The 23,651-nt window shown below is 44.4% G+C and overlaps 2 protein-coding genes and 1 long non-coding RNA gene across 3 annotated transcripts in view; 1 reads left to right on the forward strand and 2 right to left on the reverse strand.

Annotated features, from left to right (window-relative positions):
• LOC102945724 (ferritin heavy chain) overlaps positions 1–23,651 on the reverse strand; it is a 25,790-nt gene continuing 2,139 nt past the window's right edge. The window contains exons 2-4 of the mRNA XM_043529193.1: positions 13,571–13,584; positions 8,733–9,096; positions 1–237 (exon numbers count right to left, since the gene is read on the reverse strand). Of these exons, the coding sequence (XP_043385128.1) occupies positions 98–237; positions 8,733–9,069 (477 nt within the window). The 5' untranslated portion in view covers positions 9,070–9,096; positions 13,571–13,584 and the 3' untranslated portion in view covers positions 1–97. The remainder of the gene's footprint in view (positions 238–8,732; positions 9,097–13,570; positions 13,585–23,651) is intronic.
• Positions 13,275–23,651, forward strand: part of ENDOD1 (endonuclease domain containing 1) — a 16,758-nt gene continuing 6,381 nt past the window's right edge. Inside the window, exon 1 of the mRNA XM_007059397.4 lies at positions 13,275–13,934. Within this exon, the coding sequence (XP_007059459.2) occupies positions 13,641–13,934 (294 nt within the window). The 5' untranslated portion in view covers positions 13,275–13,640. The remainder of the gene's footprint in view (positions 13,935–23,651) is intronic.
• Positions 14,065–16,233, reverse strand: LOC122463018. Its single transcript, XR_006285956.1, has 2 exons — positions 15,929–16,233; positions 14,065–15,510 (listed from the first exon to the last, which is right to left on the reverse strand). It is a non-coding gene; the product is annotated as an uncharacterized LOC122463018 (long non-coding RNA).

The raw sequence follows: 23,651 nt of genomic DNA on the forward strand, positions 1-23,651 counted from the left end.
CACCTTAGAGACTAACAAATTTATTTGAGCATAAATAAAAGCCTCTGAGGCAGCTTTACACTGTTTGTCTGTATTAAGAACTGTACTCTGACATCTTTCACTGCTGGTTCTTGGCCATACCCGCTGTGCCCCCATTGTGCAGGAAGTCTTTTGGTGCTGCACAAGACTGACACCGTCTATTAACCTTTTCATTGCTGGGGTCCACTGCGCTGCTGCTGTCCGTTAACCCTTTCGCTCCTGCAAATACCAAGAGAGTGTTACTCAGCACTCTAGTAGTTAATGACCCATGGAAACCAAAACAAAGATTCAGTTATTCCAGAGTGCTGGGATGGGGGACTGGCAATTGACTGGAAAAATCTCCCAAAAAAGTACATAGGAGAAATCTTGTGCTCTATCTCTGAAGCATGAGACAAAGACAGCAAACCTTTCAGTACTTGACTGATGGAGCAGTGGATACTGAAGTGGGAAAGATTAAAACAGCTCTCAATTTGCCAATCGAAACATTGTTTGCAGTGTTGTTGTAGCTGTGTGAGTCCCAGGATATGAGAGAGACAACAGAAATTGGTCCAATGAAAGATATTACCTCACCTACCTTGGCACCCCCAACAGAAACATTTCTAGTTAAACAATCTTATACATCAGCACGTAAACTGCAGCGTCAGGAGGGATTTTTCTCCCGAATCACAGTTGGGGCCTAATCCTGTAATTCACCTGCACATAAATCCCAACGCAAGGTTTGAAAACAATACAGGCAAATCATTTAACTCAGTAGGAATCCCCTGCAAGGAGTACTTACAGGATCTGGTCCCCTTGTCTAGGTGCATGGTTGAGGGTGTGGTCGCCTTTCTCTATTGGCCACTTGCTAAATGCCAAACGTCCTGGACCAATGGTCTAATTTGGTACGATAGCACATGGTATCCCATGTCATATTGGCATTTCCTGGTAGGCACTGGATTTGAACTTGCATTTTGTTTATTTCCTGATTTTTCCTCAGGCTGCTTAATTCAACCACACGTGCAGCTTGCTGTCAAGACCTCAGTGAAGCTCACGTACAAGACATAATGTCACCCAAAAGGAATTTAGCTTAATGGGGTGGGAGGATTCTGGAAAAGCAAGCTGACATTTTGAAACACAGTGGGCTCACTTCCTTGCCTCATTGTTTAGGAGACAATCTGATCCTGATACAGACTCTCTTGTTTCTACAGGATCAAATATTTTTCTGTGCTTAGACCAAAGCAGGTAATTGTAGTTACACAATATTTATGCACAGTCTAGTGATTGTACCTGAGCTGTGTCCACACTTGCGTCCATCTTTGGGCAAACTATTCCACTGTCTTAACCCACCAGCCAAACATTTCTACTAATAGCTAAGCTAAATTTATCCCTTTGTAAATGTTAGTCGGAAATGACTCATCTGTGGCTCCCCACCCATCATAGAGAAGTTCTGGTAGCACAGTGCCCCCAGTACCACACTGGGGAATTGGCTTTATATTGCCTGACCAGAAAGAAAAGCAAATCACCAACGCACCACTTCCTACCTTGTCTTTATATCTTTTCTATATATATTTGAAGCAAAGGAGACCAGCACAGCATTTCACTGATGGTCCTACCAAAGCAATGTGAAAGGGCAATGTATGGTCTTTTTTTCTGTAAAAGATTCCCATGTATCAGAATGGAATTATCCATTTTAGCAAGCAATGGTATTGCACTGGAAACTCATATCCATGTTGTTCCTAATAATTACCCACATTTCTTTTTTTCATCGCTGCTTTCTAGTTAGCTTACTTTAATCTCTGAGCTACGTGTGGTTCTTTCCTAAGTGTGTTACAGTACAAACCTCTTTGCCTGTCCATGGGTGGAGAATTTAAATATAAATTTGATGTCTTTCTAAAAGCAATTCTGTAGCTCAAACAGAAGTAATGGGCTTCATACAGCAATTATTGAGGAGAATTCTATGCCCTGTGTTATGCAGAAACTCAGACAATGATTATAATGTTCCTTCTGGCCTTAAAAATCTATGAACTCTAGAGATCTGAGCTGTAGCTCACGAAAGCTTATGCTCAAATAAATTGGTTAGTCTCTAAGGCGCCACAAGTACTCCTTTTCTTTTTTAGAGATCTATGTGACATCCAAATCCTCCAGATAAATGGGGTTTTGGCTATCAGGGTAATTACTGAGAAAAAACATTTCTCCTGGGTCCCAACTTTGTAGCACAGAGAAGGGTTTCCAAGGAGGGAAAGAGATTTAAATACCAATCTAATCAGCATTGAAACCTGTGCCCTTCCTTTTTTAGCAGCATCTCAGTGCAGCTATCTCTGAACTCATTAAAAACAAGCTAAGCTACAGGTCCAGTCCTGCTTCTACTGAAGTTAAGAGATTTGCCACCAACTCCCATGGGAATAGGATCAGGCCTTAGAATGTATCATAGTTTGCATGTTCCATGGTTTCTAGCCAATAGGACCAAACCATGTGTTCCCTCTTGGTTTGGGAATAATTAACTCTTTAGTTACTGGATTAACACACAGTCCAAAGCATTTATCTAATAGTGGGTGTGATTACATATTTGTAATAGTCTTAAACACCTGGCATTGTCTTCACACAGACAAATGGGAAGAATCCAGTTTACTGCCGTTCAGATTTTAAAAATGGACTGTTACTTGGAAAACAATGGTATCTTGGCATGTAACTGGGATTAAATATTGGGTTGATTCTTGATTAATTGGTTCTTGATTATCACTTTTCAGGTTGAGAAGAAATTGTCCGCCACGGCACACTGGGGTGTGTATGTGATGTTTCCCGGGTCCCAAGGCACCTTGCTAGCATGTGGAAGCCTTGTCTGTGCCTTCAGTGGGTTAACTCCCCAACTCCACTTGCCATGGGCAACACAAGCACCCCTACACAGGCCCTACTGTGTCTTGTCAGGGATTGGCACACTCCAAGTCCTCTGAGCATCTCTGTTGAATTTCTAGCCCCTGGTCCACTGGACATTCACAGTATTCACAGATTGGCTGTTTCCAAAGAATCAGTGCACCGCAGCTTAGCCAGTCCATCTCACATCACCACTCTGCTTAACACACAGCACTTAGATATGTTTATAGTGAAAACAAGTACAGTAAGGAGATTCAAGTCATAGCAAGTGACAGTATCGGAACAAACATAGTAAATGAAATCATAACACACATTCCAGAACCTAGACTTAACTAGATATTGTCATGTCCTATAGAGCAATGCTCATCCAAAGTCCTTCCAGCATTGTACAGCTAGGCTTGGCTGTGGGCCTCTGTTCATAAGATAAATACATGGCTCGCCTGCCTCCTCAGTGAAGGATCCAGGGTTTGCCTCTGCACCCCCAGCTATACCCCAACAATCCACTGACTTTAGTCCTACCAGGATCCGATCCTGCTGTTTATTTCTTCCTGTAAATTTCCTCTCTTGGAGATTTCGCAATCTCTTGATTAGCATTTGGCTCAGTATGCCCACAGCCATCCATAATGGGACATTCAATGCCCAGTGCACACAAGACCAGACAGAGGGATAAGTGTCTATTACTTTCTGATTGAAAAGAATCTGTCTGAGACATGTCACCTTCTGGTTACCTGCCTTTAAGAATGTAATTTTCAGTAAAAACAAACATCATCCAGACATACATTTCACAGTGATTATGATGATTGGTGGACTACTGTAGAGATCTCACATGCCACTCTTTAGTGAATTATTCATATATCTGATCCAGGGGATCCCTGTAAAAAATCTAGGCACCTCCTGTGCCCTCTGCCAGTTGATACCAAGAGGTTCCTGGGTCACAGTGGGGCATCACCTTCCTCTGGAGCACTGAGCAGAGGTCAAGAAAGGTTTGGATGTGCCTCCATGGGCGATTCAAGATTTGCAAAGGTCATTTCCTTCCATCTTCCCCTTATTTCTTCAGTTGAGGAGTAAGCAGTTTTTGCTGGGCTAGCAGTTGAGACATATAGTTGTTTTACCTGGTTATGCCCTCATTTAGTTAGGGATCTAGGCTTTGCCATGCGGCTCACTTCCCTTTTAGATGGATGCCTAATGTCACAGCTCAGGCATATGCACAGAGCTTATCTGTACAAGATGCAGTTTTTTGTGTGTCTCCTTAAATTGACTAACTGCTGTAAATGCAAAAGGTGTGTCATACAAAGGGTGCTGTAAACTTTACTTGCCTTGGCAAGCCTCTGCATGTTCCTCTATTGGTGCTATTCCACATTAGTCGTTGAAAATGAATTTTGTGCACTACCCCCCCACCCACACACCTTTCTTGTTTTCTCTGGCCTATAATTTGTGATGATCTCAACAGAATTAGCTTGATTTCACTTTCTTCCCCCTGAGATGAACTGCTCAAATGCAAAAGCACAGAGGAGAAAGCCTGACTTTGTCTCTCCTGCCAGCCACTGTGTTGTGATCAATTTTACTTCCCCAGCCCCCACATAGATCTTTGGGTCTCCAGTCCCTGACTTACTTCTGCATGCCAGGGCCAGAGAAGAACAATACACAACTGTGTTAGTAGCACGTCATACACAATGCAGAGACAAGACCAGAGGATTGAAGCATTATTATCTGAGCTTGTCCTGGGACTTCTGGGAAATAGTGGGGGTGGGGTTGTTGTAGGAATTTTTGAACGCTTTGAATGCACATTCTTCTTTAACTATTCACACCCCATCCTTCTCCCTGTCTTCATTGTGATTCATTGTCCTGCATGATGCCGCCTGCTCTGTACAAAACATGCCTCTCTAGTCTTTACACAGCAATAGTATTTGACATTGATGTAAAGGCAGTAAAGCACAAAGCTCTTCACAGAAAGTATAGACATACAGCACCAGCAAAATGCATTTAGTGCTTAGGCGGGCAACCAGAGAACGCACAGTGCACTATACCACACTTAGGGGTGAGAGGGCAGATTTTGATTATGGACCCTAGTGCAATCCTTTGCTGTGAGTGCCATGGGATCTGTAACATTGCCATGTAGCAGAATTCAGGTCTCTTCAAATGACTTCCATACAGTAAATTTGCAAGATGCTTGCTTTTTCTACTGTAACAGAGACGGGGTAAACTAGAACTGTGAGGATTTGAACCTATGGTGCCAGGGTGTTTAGTTATTGCATACAGGAGGCTTAGAGCACTAAGCCATTGCCTCAGGTTGACATGGTATTACTCAAAATATCAAAAGTTTCAGAGTAACAGCCGTGTTAGTCTGTATTCGCAAAAAGAAAAGGAGTACTTGTGGCACCTTAGAGACTAACCAATTTATTTGAGCATAAGCTTTCATGAGCTACAGCTCACTTCATCGGATGCATACTGTGGAAACTGCAGAAGACATTATATACACAGAGACCATGAAACAATACCTCCTCCCACCCCACTCTCCAGCAGGTATTGTTTCATGGTCTCTGTGTATATAATGTCTTCTGCAGTTTCCACAGTATGCATCCGATGAAGTGAGCTGTAGCTCACGAAAGCTTATGCTCAGATAAATTGGTTAGTCTCTAAGGTGCCACAAGTACTCCTTTTCTTTTTTCAAAATATCAAAAGTGTGTCTCACATCTTACACACCTTTCTAAAACAAAAGTCCATTTTGAAGGAAACAAAAGGCAGAGAACATACTCCCAGAGTGCCAATCTCTTCTTTGAAAGGAACTGTGGGAAAGCTGACATGATATGGCTTAGGGTCTTCCACGGGATGCCCCCTCAACCAAACTTACACCACCCGTTGCAGAGCAGTACCTAAGTTGCTGTCACCTCACAAGGCAGGTGAATCAGGTGACTCTAATACACGACAGTAACACAATGATTCTAAAGTGGGACACTTTTGCATACAGGGTTTGCGGTCATGCCTGTTCCTCCTTCAGATCTTTTATATCATTTTCTAAATCAGAGGACTCTTCTCCAAGTCCACTTTACTGAGCCCTAAATTTTGTGAACTAACCTATAAAACCATATGCCAACCACATTTTAGCACCATATTTTCAGTCAATATTATTTCCCACTTTCCTCTCAGCTACTGATGTTAAAGTCACTTATTTGTTTGTAAGAAGCAATGTTTTTCATAATGTAAGGCAGCTTCATATGTAAGTGATGGGGATCAGGGACTTGATAGAGGGCTACTAGAACCTTTCACCTCTACTGTAGATTGTACATTTAAATCTAGCCCAGGTCGGTAGTGTCCCTTCGATGTCAGCTTGGTAGCCTATTTGAAAAGCACTACACTATACCCACCTGCATCAGCATCCTCCTTGTCTGTCTCAGCAACAAGGCCAAGGACTGACTGGACTGTGGTAACTGACCCATCCTCTCATCCATAGCACACTAGATCCAGTACTACATTCACAGGTTTAAAAGAATGCTCTAATCCAGCAGTGCTCACACTGTTGTACCATCACTACCTGTGGCCTGCAGCCTCTTTCTTGCCAGGCCATGACTGACCCATTGTGAGAAGCACACGCCAGGGAAGCAGGAGAGGAAGGGGTCCTTGGTGAGAATTTTGCCCTTACAAAATGGGCCGTACTGTGAAAGAGTTGGAGAACTGTTGAAGTCTTTTGAAACTCACCAAATCCATCTAACAGTGCTCCTCAACATGCTGACCCACAAGCCTCATCTTCTGGTACAAAGTATTTGACAGATACTTTGCCCCTCCCCCCACTCCCCACCGCACCCCACCCCAAAATATAGTTACATTACCAAATAGGCCAGCAATCCCAGGGTGTGGTTAACGACATGCCTGCTGATTAAAGCATCTGCAGAGTGCCAGACTGGTTTGTTTTCTCAGGTTTTACTAATCTCACACCCTCTCTTCTGAGATGAGAAAATCATACCACCTCTGTGCCTCTATTTCCCCTCCTCCCATTTCTCTCTTGTCTATTTACATTGTAAAGGACTGGGTCTTCCTATGTGTTTATGTGGGGCCTCAAACAAACAATACATAATAGCAATACACTGAAGTAAAGTATCTGGAGTCTGAATCTCCTAAATAGATTTTAAGGTCAAAATGGACCATCACATCATCTAGTCTGGCCTCCCAGGTAATATAAGCCACAGAGTTTCACCTAGTGATTCCCGTGTTAAGCCCATAACTTCTGGCTGAGCCACAGCCAATTTTTTTAGAAAGTTACTCAGCCTTAAAGACTGCAAGTGATGGGGAATCCACCAGGTCCTGCGCTAAATTGTTCCAGTGGCTAATTACCCTCACTGGTAAAACTCTGCACTTTATTTCCAGTCTGACTTTGTCTGGCTTCAGCTCCCAGCCACTGGATCTTGTTATACCTTTGTCTGCTAGATTGAAGATTCTTCTTCTATCTGAAATCTACCTACCCGGGTAGGCACTTACAGACTGTGATCAAGTCATGAATAATGCTGATCTATGGGTTTTATTAATTATTCAAGATTTATTATATTACATATGTAGATTGTGATAGTGAGCAAAGGCCCAATCAGGATCAGGCCCGATTGTGCTAGTCGTTGTACAAACCCATAAGAAAATGCTGTCCCTGCCCCAAAAAGCTAGTTAGTATCTAACCAGACAAGAAAACAGACCCAAAACAGAAGATAGACAACATACAAGCAAAATGCTCCAGAATAACATACATCTGAATTCCAATTCAAAATAAAAGATGTTTTTTTCCCCAAGTCACATCCTAGCCCAGCCCAGCCCTCTGCTCAGGTGCCTCAGCCAACATGCTCCACTACTTCTAAGGGCTTGTCTACACTTAAAGCATGGTGATCGATGCATCGGCAGTCGCTTTAGCAGGTCTAGTGAAGACTTGCTAAGTCGACCGCAGATCGCTCTCCCGTTGACTCCTGTACTCCACCTGAACGAGAAGCGCAAGGGGAGTCGATGGGATAGCGTCTCCCATTGACATAGCGTAGTGTGGACCCTGAGGTAAGTAGATCTAAGTATGTCGACTTCAGCTCACTTGCGTAACTTAGATCGTAGTTGCATAACTTAGATCGATCTCCCACCGTAGTGAAGACAAGGCCTAAGTGTGCTCTCAACCAGTCAGGACCTCACTCTACTAGGGTCTGTACAAACACAGAGTAAATAGCCTCTACCCCAGTGGTTTTCAAGCTTTTTAGGCTGCATACCCCTTTCCAAATATTGTAGTCTACCACGTACCTCCATCTGCAATAGGGTCATACTATACCTATGATTAGATTGCCAAGTCTTTCTGAATGAAATGCACTGTCCGTCATTACAGGATTTTTCTCGCATGCCCCCTGACGACAGCTTGTGTACTCCTAGAGCTATGCATACCCCAGTTTGAAAAACCACTGCTCTACCCCCAAAGAGTTTATAATCTCTGATACTTCCACCTCCCAAATCCCTTTAGTACCATCACCACCCAAAGTCCTTTTACTCCTTATAAGTGCTCGAAGCTAGCTAATGAGCCAACCCTCTGATCACTCTGGCACTAATTAGACCCCGCAGAGCAATCTGATTAGGGATTGGGATGCAATTAGCTAATCAGGCTGAGGGGGTGGGTGCTAGAGGATTAATTAGCCCATAAATTGAGGATAGATTAAAAAGTACAGGAAATGCTGAGGGGGCAGGAGCACACCTAGCTGAATCCAAATTCATTTCAGTCAGATCTCAAGGAAGGGAGCGCTCTTCTTCTCTTGGGCCTGGGGGAGCAGGCTGATGATACAAGGGCTGCAGTAAATAATACATCCACCCAAAACTTTATAGGTGTTGGTGGAGGGAACATAAATAAATGGCATTACCTAACCAGTGGAGTCTAAGCAGATTTCTGTGGTGCATGACAGTTTCAATGAAGTCACACAAATGAGGGTCATTCTTGTCAGTTGCCAGCTTGTGCAGATCAAGGAGTGACTGGTTCACATTCTTTTCCAGGTGCAAGGCACACTCCATTGTTGTCAGTCCATTCTCCCAATCATCACGATCTGGTTTCTTGATGTCCTGCAAAAAGATGCGACTGCCCCTCTGGTTCTGCGGCTTCATGAGTTTTTCAGCATGCTCACGCTCCTCGTGGGAGTGATGCAGGAAATACTTGGCAAAGTTCTTTAGAGCCACATCATCCCGGTCAAAATAGAAAGACATGCTGAGGCACACGTAGGAGGCGTAGAGCTCCAGGTTGATCTAGAGCCCTGCTACATTCCTGGTTTGCTCACTGGCTCAGCTGGGGCGGGGGTGGGGGCCTGATATTATTTTACAAAAATATTTTTCCCAAGTTCTGCTACGAGCCTAATTTAATAAAGGCTCCTTCCCCCACACCCAGGAGACAATGAACATGCAGGTACAGGTGCCCTCTAACACCCTGAGGGCATGTGCACTATCCACAAGCAGGGCCAAATTGGCAGCTGCTGTATCTCAAGTAAATGGAGTGCACCTACTGGGCATTTGGCCCTTGGTCTCTTCTCCTCCCCCAATTTTTCTCTGCTCAAGTTGTAACAAAAAATATAGAGGGCTGGGCCCCATGCAGTAATCTCAAGGGGAGAGGGGGTGGCAGGTCTGAAAAGCAGTCAGAGTTGAGTGTGCTCCAGTAAACAGCTGGACTAGATGGGTTTAAAATCAGGGAATAAAAAATAAACTATTTGAGACAAATTCATGGCCAGTCGAGAGAGAGAAAAAGAGATGAGAAGCTCATTTTGGGAATGAAGGAAAGCGAGCCAGGCAGCATTGCTGTTGCCAAGGGGGTTGGATTTTTTTAGCCCTTCCCTTTCATTTTGTCCAAACTTTGAGAGATGTCCTTTTTCTTAGAAACATTAGTTTGGGTATAATACTTTATTTTACAGGGGTTATCAATTTCATTTGGGGGGGTATTTTTAAGCAATTTTTGAGTTTTATGTCAGTATCCCCAAACTGGGGGTTTGGGGGCTTTCTCGTTAGATGTACTGCAATGAGTTGTAACAGCACTATGTTAAAGTGCACTAGGGAACCTTTAATGTGCACCAGCAGGGTCCACACAGACCAAGTAATACGCAGCACGTTTGTGCTGTTTAAAAAATCACACGCCCATAGTATGAATTACGGGTCTTTGTCCACAAGCTCTTAGATACAAATAACCATTTCCCATGTTTTTCATGTGTTTCCTGGATAACCCCCAATTTCATTTTTGGCTTGGGGGTGTGTTATCAGTGCTTATCAGTTAAAACTGAAAGTCTGAAGCCCTAATGAGGTACGTGTGGGGCCTGAGAATGCAGGATCAGACTGGCGCTGTAGAGCCAATCAGACTCTCTGTAAAAAGGAATACCTCTTACCTTGGGGGTTATTTAACTGAGTTTGTTTGTCTTACACACAGGAAACAAACATATGGCTCCACAATCAGGGAACACAACAGATATCCTAGTACTAAAACAAATTGCACATCAGCATTCCCCAAACTTTAGAAAGCTGAGCCTCTCTTTTGGGATAAGGAATCCAGTTATGTCCTCTATGTAAGGCATCCTCAAAATGAGCAGTTACTTAGGCCATGTCTACACTACAAAATTAAGTCGACCTAACTTACGTTGGCATACAGCCACCACAGTAATTACGTTGCTTGTGCATATCTACACTTTGCTCCTTGCATCAGCAGTGTGCATCCTCACTAGGAGTGTATTGATTGTACTGTCAGTGTGAGGCACTGTGGGACGGCTCCTGAAAGCCAGTAACAGTCGACATAAGCAATGCAGTGTTTACACTGAGACTGCATCAACCTAACTACATCGACTTTGACTCTATGCTGCTCATGGAATGGAGTTATTAAGTTGGCATAGCAGTTGTTTTGTCAGCTGGTATGAAATATAAGTGCAGACACTTCCCTAGTTAGGTTGACGTAAGATCTCAGAGTAGATTGTGTTGCTTTTCCTTGTATGATACTTCCTTGCCTTCCTTCCATGCTTTGTTGAGTAGTGAATTAATTGACAACGTTGACATCATCACCGGCATATAGTTAGTGTCCATTGAAATGAACGGGGCAGTTCACACTCTCTGCAAACTCTGCAGACGTCATCTCTGCATCAGTTACACTCAGGTCACATGTTCACAGTTTTCTTTGCAACCAGTTCAGCTAAAGGCTTTTTAAATGAAAGCCGAGATTCTGGAGAACAACTAATAGTCCTGTTCATGTCAGCTAGTCTTTTTTGTCATCCCTTCCCATCACCTCCCTCAGGGGGTTTTGTACTGAAGCCTATATAATTCATCCTTGATTAGGGGTAACATTTTCAAAAGCACCAAAGTGACTTAGGAGCCTACATTCCATTTTCAAAAGTGACTTAGGCACTTGGGTGCCCAGTGAAAATAGGAGTTAGGCTCCTTAGGCGCTTGTGAAAATGTTACCCTGTGCCACCTGTATACGTATAAGCCTGACATTTAATCAAACTCTAACACCTCATGTCTGGTTTCAGTTCTTCATTTCCCAGGTACTTTTTCACAGATTTTCTATCCAGGTTTTGAGCTGAAGCCGATTCTCTGCTTTTCTGGGCTCAGGCCAGTGGTATCTGCATTCGCTTTTCCATGATCTCTCCTGAGTGTGACTAACACTTTGTGTCAGGGTTGGGTAACCAGGCATATCTCTGAAAACAAAACAAACCCATTTACTACATTTTCTGTTGTTCTTTAGACTGTTTTCTCAGCCTACCTCTGGCTCCCCCACTGGACAATATCACAGTAAAGGTGCCAATAGATTTTCCTGCTTTGGTACTGCTCCTAGACGTCATCTCCCTGTGTAAGGGAAGCCTTGTAGGTGAAGCTCATCATTAAAGCTGGGCTATTCTCAGCTCTTCCACAGATTTCCTGTGTGACATTGAGCAAGCCACTTTAGCCTCTCTATGTCTCAGTTTCCCCCTCTGTAAAATGGGCTAATCCTTCTCTTCTTCATAGGACGATTGTGAGGTTTAGGTGCTTTGAGATCCTTGTTTGGAGGTTGCTATAACAACATAAAATATTATATAAGTGGGATCTAATCTGTGTGCTATTGATGTCTTGGTGAGGGACAATATACCATCTCCCCCAGCAGGAAAGCATGCATTGTCTTGAGTCTCACCTGATGCTCTCTACGCCCATTGTTCTGAAAATGACCAGTCTGATGCTGCATCTGATTCTGCCTCCTTGCCTGCAGGCAGTCTTGTTTCACCTTCTTCCACTTTTCTCTCTATTTCCACCACCCTCCTAGCCAGGTGGTCACACTTCGTGTCAACATGCCACACTTAGTCTTCACTTTCATTTCTGTGCATCTCTTGTCAGGCTCCCAAACCCTTCCTTTTCCTACCTGTCAGCCATTGCCCCTCTCATCAAAAGCCACTTCTTCAGCTGCTGATGGATTTGACCTGCTCCCTCTCAGCCTTACAGAATGGATGCTATGGGGCTACAGTTATTTGCATTCCTCTCTTGTTGTAAGCCCTTCAGTGCCCCAGCAGTGACAGGAAGAAAAGGAGTACTTGTGGCACCTTAGAGACTAACCAATTTATTTGAGCATAAGCTTTCGTGAGCTTTCATGTAGCTCACAAAAGCTTATGCTCAAATAAATTTGTTAGTCTCTAAGGTGCCACAAGTCCTCCTTTTCTTTTAGCGAATACAGACTAACACGGCTGTTACTCTGAGCAGTGACAGGGAGATTCCAATGGAAGCATTGTTAGGACAGTCTCCCCCTTTACCCAGTTGACCACACAAGGCAAAAATGGGACTGACCAACGTGCCATATACAGATACCCATTGGACAGATGAAATCACGACAGACAGTGATGAATGGCTTTCATTCCAGTTTGTTTTCCCATTAAATACCGTTTTTGCAGATTTGGCCAAAATATTTGGCCATTGATTATGGGTCCCTTAATTCTGGTGTGTCCAACATGAGACCCTGAAAGGGGCCTGATTTCAGAGATGCTGAGCACCCACAACTCCCACTCTCTTGCATTTCTGCCTTTGGTTAATCAGTCCTGGTCTGCAAAGGTCAGGTGAGACCTTTGGGCCTGAGGCTTTTCAGCATTAAGGGCTAGTGACTGTGGTTCACCTTGCACAGGTGCAAAAGGGGAGAGGGAGGTCACCTCTTCCTCTGACCCTACGTCAGAGCCATGCACAACATGGCTGGGGAGCATGATACTCACAGGTAACTAGTAGCTTTTGAGAGATAGCCATCCCGAAAGTGGCAAAGAGAAGTCGGCTCCAGACCCTGCTAACTCTCTACACATTAGCCAGCATGTGGCTGGAGAGGACATGCTACCTACCCCCTCTCAGGGGTGCTGGGGTTGGCATTACAGTGAACTGCCCCAGCCCCTTTGGAGCCCCGGAGAGAATTCCTTCTCCACCCACTGTGTGGCTCTGAGCAGCGATCCGGCCTGGTCAGCTGATAATGAGCAACAAAGGAACCAGAATAGTTATCGAGCTCCCTCCTGCACCGAATTACCCCTGAGCTCTGAGTGTTGGGAGCGATCTCCTGGTACCGATGTAATTTGTTTGTGTGGCGTGTGTCAGCAGAGCCCTGCACGTGTTCAGTTTCATAATGCGCTCTATGCAGTAAGCTCTCACTCCCTGCAGGGAACGGCTGCGGTTTCATATTTCATTTCCCTTGTACAGTACACCCAGATTCCAGTCGCTTTCTGGCTTCACTGCAGTGCATTACGCAGAGCACAGGTCCTGCATCATATCCAGCAGAGACAGACAGGGCTTCTCTCGCTTCCAGGCAGTGGACCATGAAGATGTCAATTTTATTTTCACTTTGCATCTTTGCTTTCCCTGGCTTTTCCCAGGGCAGGGTTGTTGGAGTGGATGAAGCTGGCTTTGCTGAATGCAATGAGTTCTTTTATGGAGAAACCCCACCAGAAGGATTTACGGAGTCTTTCCATGTGAAAATCTGTCAGCAGTACAACAAAGAGCCACGCTTCGCAACGCTCTACAGCATGGAGGACAAGACCCCTCTTTATTCCGCTTTTAAATACACCAAAGCAGCTCAGAGAGGGGAGGAGAGCTGGATGGTTGAACCGCAGGTAAGTCAATTTCCCCAATAGCTGTCAAGCAAATCTTCTCAAGAGTTAAGGCATGTAGTTATCCTGGGCTGTTGGGGGTGGAATTTTGCAAAGAAGTCAGGGAGCTGTGAAATCCTTCTAGACACTAATGTATTAGAAATAGTATTTATTCTTGGGTTCAACCCTGGACAAATCCATGGTCTCTTGTCCCAAAGTGCTTACAATGAAAACTGAAAGGCATTGCATTCAAAATGGAATAAGAAAAAGAGAAAGAAAAGGAAGGATTTCACACTTTAAACCACCAGATCTGTCTATCTACCTGAGAGAGACAAGGTGGATGAGGTAATATCTTTTATTGGCCCAGCTGCTGTTAGTGGAAGAGACAAGCTTTCAAGCTTCACAGAGGTCTTCTTCAGGTCTGTCAGAGCTCTGTGAAGCTCAGAAGCTTCTCTCTTCCACTAACAGAAGTTGGTCCAATAAAAGATATTCTCTCACCTACCTTGTCTTTCTGGGATCCTGGGACCAACACGACCATAACACTGCAAACTATCCAGCTAGCTACCTGGTAGCTATTACACAACACAGAGGGAGGTGGCTAATAGAGTTAAAAGTTTCAGTGGCAAGTTGATGTTTGTTCTATTGCCAACACCGATCCAGTAGCTGATAAGAGCTCATTAACTTCATTGCACTGGAATGAAACACACATTTGTGATTCACACAATTGACGCTATGGCAGTTCTTTGTGTCCCTCTGTTGTGGATACTGTAGCTGGAAAGAGAGGTGTAGCATAGTGCCCTGCAATATGAAAGTTTTCAGTCAAGGCAGGAGAATTCAGTTGAAAAAATGTTATCTGAGTGTCAGTTGGTCTTGTCTATACTGCCACTTTGCATGTTTAGCTGACTCCTTAGGGTTGTTATGTTATAGCGTTCACCCTTAAATCCTTACCAGTGGCCTAAGACAGCTGAAGAACTTTACTTTGATATTTGCAGTATTCAAGGTATTTCACTAGTAAGTGTAGGATAATACTGCACATACTGAAGTAACCTGATCTATTCAGCTAAAGCAAAACTGGTGCATATTAAGGGTGACCACTTAGCACTGACGATTATTGTTTGTACTAGAGTAGCACCTAGAGGCCCCATCTAAAATCATGGATCCTTTGTGCTAGGCACTGTACGGACATACAGTAAGAGACGGTCCGTGCCCCAAAGAGCTTACAATCCAAATATACAAAGGGACTTGCTATTTTCCTCATTTTCCGGATGAGGAACTGAGGCTCACAGAGACTGAGTGACTTGCCCAAAGTCACACTGAAAGAACTAGAATTGAACCCAGCTCTCCTTATAGATGCTGGAACTCGGGGTGCTGCCACACCCCCTGGCTTGAAGTGGTTTCCATTCTAAACAGGGTTTGCAGTCTGGTTAAATGGCTCTCAGCAACCCCACTATAAAAACTGTTCCAGCACCCCTGGCTGACCTGAGTCCCTGTCTTAGCCACAAGCTCCTCCTTCCTCTCTGTCACTGTTGCGGGTGTTCATTGTTGGCTGTTCATCTAGCGTTGTTCCATTTTGCGCCTGTCAAAGGTGGCCACCTGCCACCTGAAAAAGAGAAAAGCCTTTTAAAAGCCATGTAATCACCAAGCTGAATAAGGCATAGGAATCTGTAATAGCTGTGGGCACAAAAGGACCTAGACAAGAGAACATCATCTGCCAAATGTGTCACATAGGCAGCAGAACCCAGCGACAAGGAAGGTGCCCTTCCCAGCTGCCGAGCCCTCCTGCACCAGCCAGGCACAAGCGTACCCAGCCTGACCCTTACTTCCAGATGCCATATCTCCCTGTGTTCTCTTCCAAGCACCCGGGCCTCCTACATACCTCACACTAAGCACCTTGAATTTGTTCCTGCACCCAACTGTCAAGCCCTCTTATTCCCTTCCCCCAGCCACCCACGCCCTCCCCAAACACACATCCACGACTCAGCAGCCAAACCTCCTTGGCACTCAGTGACTGGCCTCACCCCCAGCTGCTAAAACTTCCTTGCTGCAATAGTTAGGTTTCCTGTTTCAAAAATCTAGTCACGTTCACAGGGGTCTTCCCCTTGGTCCCCTCTTCTCATCAGTCCCGATTATAAGCCTGTCATTCCTGAGCAAGTGCAGCAATTTGAGAAACCACTGCATCCCTGCACATTCTACACTGAATTATCTTGGCCAGTCACTATTTTATAATAAGTAGAACCTCAGAGTTATGAACACCTTGGGAATGGAGGTTGTTTGTAACTCTGAACAAATGGTTATGGTTGTTTTTTCAAAAGTTTACAACTGAACATTGACTTAACACAGCTTTGACACTTTACTATGCAGAAGAAAAATGCTGCTTTTAACCATCGTAAATTAAACAAACACAGAAACAGTTTCTTTACCTTGTCAAATCTTTTTTTTTTAACACTTTCCCTTTATTTTTGTAGTAGTTTAGGTTTAACACAGTACTGTACTATACAGTATTTGCTTTTTAAAATTTTTTTGTCTCTGCTGCCTGATTGCATATTTCTGGTTCCAAATGAGGTGCGTGATTGACTGGTCAGTTGGTAACCCTGGTGTTCATAACTCCGAGGTTCTACTGTATACTTAAAAATCAGGGCTTGAAATAAAGTGGTGTTTTACCCACAAAAGCTTATGCCCAAATAAATCAGTTAGTCTTTAAGGTGCCACTGGACTCCTCGTTGTTTTTGTGGATACAGACTAACATGCCTATCCCTCTTAGCTGCTCTGACTTCACACAGTGTAACACCATTGACTGCAATGGAGTTATTCCAACTTTGCATCAGTGTCTGGGAGATCAGAATCTGGCCCCAGTGAGCCCTGCTTGATTTTGATCAATGATGATGTGAGATAAAGGGGGAGCTTTAGATTTTCCTTTCCTGTACTGAGCTGCTGTGAAATGTGCTAGACCAGAGAAATCCAGTTTGCATTCTCTGTCTAACCAGATCCATTTGCCTGTATTTTAAAGGCCCATTCCCTTCACTGTTGCTTGTTGTTTTGTTTTGCTTTTAGTTTTCAACCTCCAAGTGTTCCCTAAAACAAAACTGTTGTTCGTATTTAAAAGACTGGACCATTTAAACACAAATATGGATCTAGGGCAGTATAGACAAAGCAGACTCCCTAATACCAACAATAGCTTAATCAAGGAGCAGAGATTGCCAGACAAAAAGCCTTATCTGTGGAAATCCTTGAAAAGCAATGCTTTAACGTAGCTCCAAGGATCTGATCTTTGACATTGGTGGGAGCTGTGCCTGAGAAGGGATTGCAGTGTAGTACAGAAGCAATTCTCATGGTACTTGCCATTAAAGCACAACAAGATCTTGCTATAAATTCTGCACATAACTAGGCAATGCAAAATCACCCTATTATTTTTGTTCCCCTGTACTCCCCTCCTTGCTCGCTTGTTTCATCTTCCTATTATGTCTTGGGTTTTGGACTATAAGTTTTCTGGGGCAGGGGATATCATTAACTATATGTTTATACAGTGTCTAGCACAATAGGACCCTGTCCTGGTTGACTCCGCTAGGTGGTACCATCATACATTACATAATGTACTAAATAAAGTGTTAAAGGTTGCAAAGTCAAATACTCAAAAGTTAGGAAAGGCCAGAATTTAAGTTGCCTGTGCAATCTTAATACACACCCACCCTGCTTTGTACGCATGCATCATGATACAGTCTTTAATTATATGATCACATACCAGGTTTTTCACTTTACAGCTACTATATACACAGGCATCCCATTCAACAATCACTGAAATACAGCCACCTCCATGGTGGAAGAAAGCAACTGATTTCTACTGTGTGGCAACATTACACGGTTGTTTAGGACAGGAAGTGGAGAAACACACCTTCCACAAATTGGCAAATAAACCTGTAATTGGGAAATCAGTTCTAAGAATCAAAACACTGAGGAGCAAGTGAGTGGATTTTTCTAAAACTGTCTGGGCAAGTCTACACTTAAAACGTTGCAGCTGCACAGCCACATAGCACTTTAATGAAGACGCTCTACGCCGATGGGAGAGAGCTTTCCCACCAGTGTACTTCATCCACCTCGCCAGAGGCTGTAGCTGTGTCGGCAGGTTTGGTGGATTTTTCACACTCCTGAGTGACATAATTTTACCATTATAGGGCTGCAGTGCACTGCAGACCAGACCTCTGTCTCTCCAGAAATAAGCAAACAAAGGTGCAGCAGCGAGCAGAGGTGGTGCTAGCCCATTGGGGGCTTCCACACACACAAAACACATAATAAAAAGCAAATAAGGGGCCCCGTTGAGTTGCTCGGGGCCCTAAGCCATTGCTTTGTCTGCTTCTGCCTAGCACCGGCTTTGGCAATGAGACATGCAGGTAGAAAGTGAAGACGAATAGTGATTATATTAGAGATTGCTCTGTGCGATGCTGAGTCAGACTGGGGCTCCTAAGGGAATCTGCACAGCACACGGCCCTCTAGCACATGTAGAAAAGTGGTGACACCAGTTACCATCAAAGTCATTTCATGAGTGATATGGACACAGCCATACGCACCCAGACATGACCGCGAAACATGCATGAACACAGTTATGTGCACAGGTGCGCACACAGACATAATGAAGTATATCACACAGCAACCTTTTTTCACTCTGGAGTGACTAAGAGTTATCCCAGGATATTTTGCAATAGATCATAATGTAACTTGGAACTTCACTTGTCTCCTCCAGTGTACCATGTCTGCTTCTTCAGGGATGTATGAGGAATATTTGCCAAAAGTAGCACAGAGGTAGTAATCCGATGTGACATAAAGGGAATGTCAATAGCCTCCACTGTTGGTGTGATAAATAAAGGGGAAGGGGGTAGCTCCCTTTTACGGGCACCCAGCCAGCCAGTCGTTATGAAATCCCTCTGAGTAGCTGTTCTCTAATTCCTCTACCTATAAAGGGTTAAAAAGTGTTACTGCAAAAAACCAAAACCAAAACCAAACAACAACAAAAAAACATGTCAAGGCTAATTCCCCACTCTGGCACGTCTGGCACTGGTGGGGGCCTGCAAGAAGTCTAAAAATTAATACTTGCCACTCCAGGCTTGTATTAAACTTCCAAGGTTACAGCTTTTCTCTGACCTTGGATTGGTAGATGCTGCCACCACCCAGGTGCAGAACCCCTTTGAGAACCCAGGAAGGCGCACTTGGGAATTCCTTCCTATGAGGTACCCTCAAACCCTTTCACCCCCTCTTCGGGGAAGACCTGAGAAAGAAAACACAAGAAATCAGCTGTTGCCACCAGCTAATTAAACAACACGTGCACAAACCTCTTAGCACACAAAAATCCAATTCTGTTCTTAAAAAGAGGTACATTTTATTAAAAAAACAAAAGGAAGAAAATACATCTGGGAACTTAGGCTACTGCTAGATTTAAAAAGAGCAACTACAAGGATTAAGCATCAAGAATAGTTTCTTGAGGTCCAGGTTAAAGGTTACAAGCAAAACAGAAGCACCTGGGGTTAGCACAAAAGCATCCACAAGCCATAAAAAATAAAAATAGAAAAATCTAATCATGTCTTCCTAGACATTTCCTGATCTACTTATATATCTGGGGTTTTAAATTAGTAGTTTCTAGGTACGATACTGATGATTTTTCATACCTGGCCCAAAGCTGCTTACAGCACAGCTGCTCTGTCCCTTCTCTCTGGGAGAACAACCACAGACAAACAAAAGGGGAGTCTTGTTTCAATTTTAAAAAGTTCTAGCCTTCCCATTGGCTCTTTTGGCCAGGTGCCCACTCACTTCCTTTTACCTATGCATAGTAGTGAAACTTTTTAACCCTTTACAGGTAGAGCAATTAGAGAACAACTACTCAGAGGGATTTTATAGCTACTGGCTGGCTGGTGTCCATAAAAGGGAGAGCCCCTCACCCTTCATTTATCACAGTTGGTTAGCCAGGTGATGCGCAGTGATCCAGCAGTCAGGATTTTTAATGGAATATATTTATAGAGAAGAAGGATGGTCTAGTGGTTCGGGTGCTAGCAGGCGCTGGTTCAATTCCCTGATCTGCCACAGGCTTCCTGTGTGACCCTGGGAAAGTCCCTATGGGCTTATATACACAGGAACATCCAGGAAAGTTAAACCAAATTAACTGATTTCAGAGTAACAGCCGTGTTAGTCTGTATTCACAAAAAGAAAGGGAAAAGGTGCCACAAGTACTCCTTTTCTTTTTGCAAATTAACTGAATGTGTGACTTTGAAATGGATTTGTTAAACTGTATTAAATCCCCTGTGTGGATGCTGTTATTCAGCATTAAAGTAGCCTTACTTCACTTTGGATCGGGACGGGATCCCTGGCGTGCAGCCTGGGACAGTGGGACCGCTGTGCCCCCTTAACTTTCCAGCCTGGGCTGTCTCTCACAATGCTTTGCTAGTGACAAGCAGCAAACTCCTCCAGGCACGGTTATCACTCAGCACAACCTCATGTGGAGCCCCACACCCAGCTAGATTGTATGAATGTTCCCAGAGCCATTCATGAATCACACAGAGAAAGGCACCAGTCAAATCCCCCCAGCTCCAAGCCTTGTACCTCAGGAATATACCATCTTGCACTGCTCAAGAGACTTGGTGGGATAACTCACATGACTGGAGTACAGTCATGGATGGTTATAAACTGTTCAGGAAGGACAGGCAGGGCAGAAAAGGTGGGGGAGTAGCACTGTATGTAAGGGAGCAGTATGACTGCTCAGAGCTCCGGTACGAAACTGTGGAAAAACCTGAGTGTCTCTGGATTAAGTTTAGAAGTGTGTGCAACAAGAGTGATGTAGTGGTGGGAGTCTGCTATAGACCACCGGACCAGGGGGATGAGGTGGATGAGGCTTTCTTCAGGCAACTCACGGAAGCTACTAGATCGCATGCCCTGATTCTCATGGGTGACTTTAATTTTCCTGATATCTGCTGGGAGAGCAATACAGCGGTGCATAGACAATCCAGGAAGTTTTTGGAAAGCGTAGGGGACAATTTCCTGGTGCAAGTGCTAGGGGAGCCAACTAGGGGGGGCGCTTTTCTTGACCTGCTGCTCACAAACCAGGTAGAATTAGTGGGGGAAGCAAAAGTGGATGGGAATCTGGGAGGCAGTGACCATGAGTTGGTTGAGTTCAGGATCCTGACGCAGGGAAGAAAGGTAAGCAGCAGGATACGGACCCTGGACTTCAGGAAAGCAGACTTTGACTCCCTCAGGGAACAGATGGCCAGGATCCCCTGGGGGACTAACATGAAGGGGAAGGGAGTCCAGGAGAGCTGGCTGTATTTCAAGGAATCCCTGTTGAGGTTACAGGGACAAACCATCCCGATGAGTCGAAAGAATAGTAAATATGGCAGGCGACCAGCTTGGCTTAATGGTGAAATCCTAGCGGATCTTAAACATAAAAAAGAAGCTTACAAGGAGTGGAAGGTTGGACATATGACCAGGGAAGAGTATAAAAATATTGCTCGGGCATGTAGGAAAGATATCAGGAGGGCCAAATCGCACCTGGAGCTGCAGCTAGCAAGAGATGTCAAGAGTAACAAGAAGGGTTTCTTCAGGTATGTTGGCAACAAGAAGAAAGCCAAGGAAAGTGTGGGCCCCTTACTGAATGAGGGAGGCAACCTAGTGACAGAGGATGTGGAAAAAGCTAATGTACTCAATGCTTTTTTTGCCTCTGTTTTCACTAACAAGGTCAGCTCCCAGACTGCTGTGCTGGGCATCACAAAATGGGGAAGAGATGGCCAGCCCTCTGTAGAGATAGAGGTGGTTAGGGACTATTTAGAAAAGCTGGACGTGCACAAGTCCATGGGGCCGGACGAATTGCATCCGAGAGTGCTGAAGGAATTGGCGGCTGTGATTGCAGAGCCCTTGGCCATTATCTTTGAAAACTCGTGGCGAACGGGGGAAGTCCCGGATGACTGGAAAAAGGCTAATGTAGTGCCCATCTTTAAAAAAGGGAAGAAGGAGGATCCTGGGAACTACAGGCCAGTCAGCCTCACCTCAGTCCCTGGAAAAATTATGGAGCAGGTCCTCAAAGAATCAATCCTGAAGCACTTAGAGGAGAGGAAAGTGATCAGGAACAGTCAGCATGGATTCACCAAGGGAAGGTCATGCCTGACTAATCTAATCGCCTTTTATGATGAGATTACTGGTTCTGTGGATGAAGGGAAAGCAGTGGATGTATTGTTTCTTGACTTTAGCAAAGCTTTTGACACGGTCTCCCACAGCATTCTTGTCAGCAAGTTAAGGACGTATGGGCTGGATGAATGCACTATAAGGTGGGTAGAAAGCTGGCTAGATTGTCGGGCACAACGGGTAGTGATCAATGGCTCCATGTCTAGTTGGCAGCCGGTGTCAAGTGGAGTGCCCCAGGGGTCGGTCCTGGGGCCGGTTTTGTTCAATATCTTCATAAATGATCTGGAGGATGGTGTGGATTGCACTCTGAGCAAATTTGCGGATGATACTAAACTGGGAGGAGTGGTAGATACGCTGGAGGGGAGGGATAGGATACAGAAGGACCTAGACAAATTGGAGGATTGGGCCAAAAGAAATCTGATGAGGTTCAATAAGGATAAGTGCAGGGTCCTGCACTTAGGATGGAAGAATCCAATGCACCGCTACAGACTAGGGACCGAATGGCTAGGCAGCAGTTCTGCGGAAAAGGACCTAGGGGTGACAGTGGACGAGAAGCTGGATATGAGTCAGCAGTGTGCCCTTGTTGCCAAGAAGGCCAATGGCATTTTGGGATGTATAAGTAGGGGCATAGCGAGCAGATCGAGGGACGTGATCGTTCCCCTCTATTCGACACTGGTGAGGCCTCATCTGGAGTACTGTGTCCAGTTTTGGGCCCCACACTACAAGAAGGATGTGGATAAATTGGAAAGAGTCCAGCGAAGGGCAACAAAAATGATTAGGGGTCTAGAGCACATGACTTATGAGGAGAGGCTGAGGGAGCTGGGATTGTTTAGTCTGCAGAAGAGAAGAATGAGGGGGGATTTGATAGCTGCTTTCAACTACCTGAAAGGGGGTTCCAAAGAGGATGGCTCTAGACTGTTCTCAATGGTAGCAGATGACAGAACGAGGAGTAATGGTCTCAAGTTGCAATGGGGGAGGTTTAGATTGGATATTAGGAAAAACTTTTTCACTAAGAGGGTGGTGAAACACTGGAATGCGTTACCTAGGGAGGTGGTAGAATCTCCTTCCTTAGAGGTTTTTAAGGTCAGGCTTGACAAAGCCCTGGCTGGGATGATTTAACTGGGACTTGGTCCTGCTTTGAGCAGGGGGTTGGACTAGATGACCTTCTGGGGTCCCTTCCAACCCTGATATTCTATGATTCTATGATTCTATGATTCTAAGTTTATTAATTGGTTCATCACGTCATCAATGGAAAGTGGACATACACCAGCTTTTGTAAACCTGAGCAGATTTCCAAACACTTCAGGCAACCTCACTGGTAAAGATAAACAGTTAAACAAATTTATTGACTACAAAAGATAGATTTTAAGTGATTATAAGTGATAGGCAAAAAGTCAGAGTGGTTACCAAAAGAAAATAAAATGTAAGCATGCAGTCTAAACTTTCAACCCTATTAGACTGGTTCCCTACCTGTAAAATGGTAGCTCCTTCACTGGGGTGTTGTGAGGATAAGTACATTAAAGATTGTTTGTACCGCTGTTGAAGGATATGAGAGAGGCAAAGTGAGTGAGGTAATATCTTTTTTGT

This window comes from Chelonia mydas, chromosome 1 (assembly GCF_015237465.2).
Source record: "Chelonia mydas isolate rCheMyd1 chromosome 1, rCheMyd1.pri.v2, whole genome shotgun sequence".
NCBI lineage: Eukaryota > Metazoa > Chordata > Testudines > Cheloniidae > Chelonia > Chelonia mydas.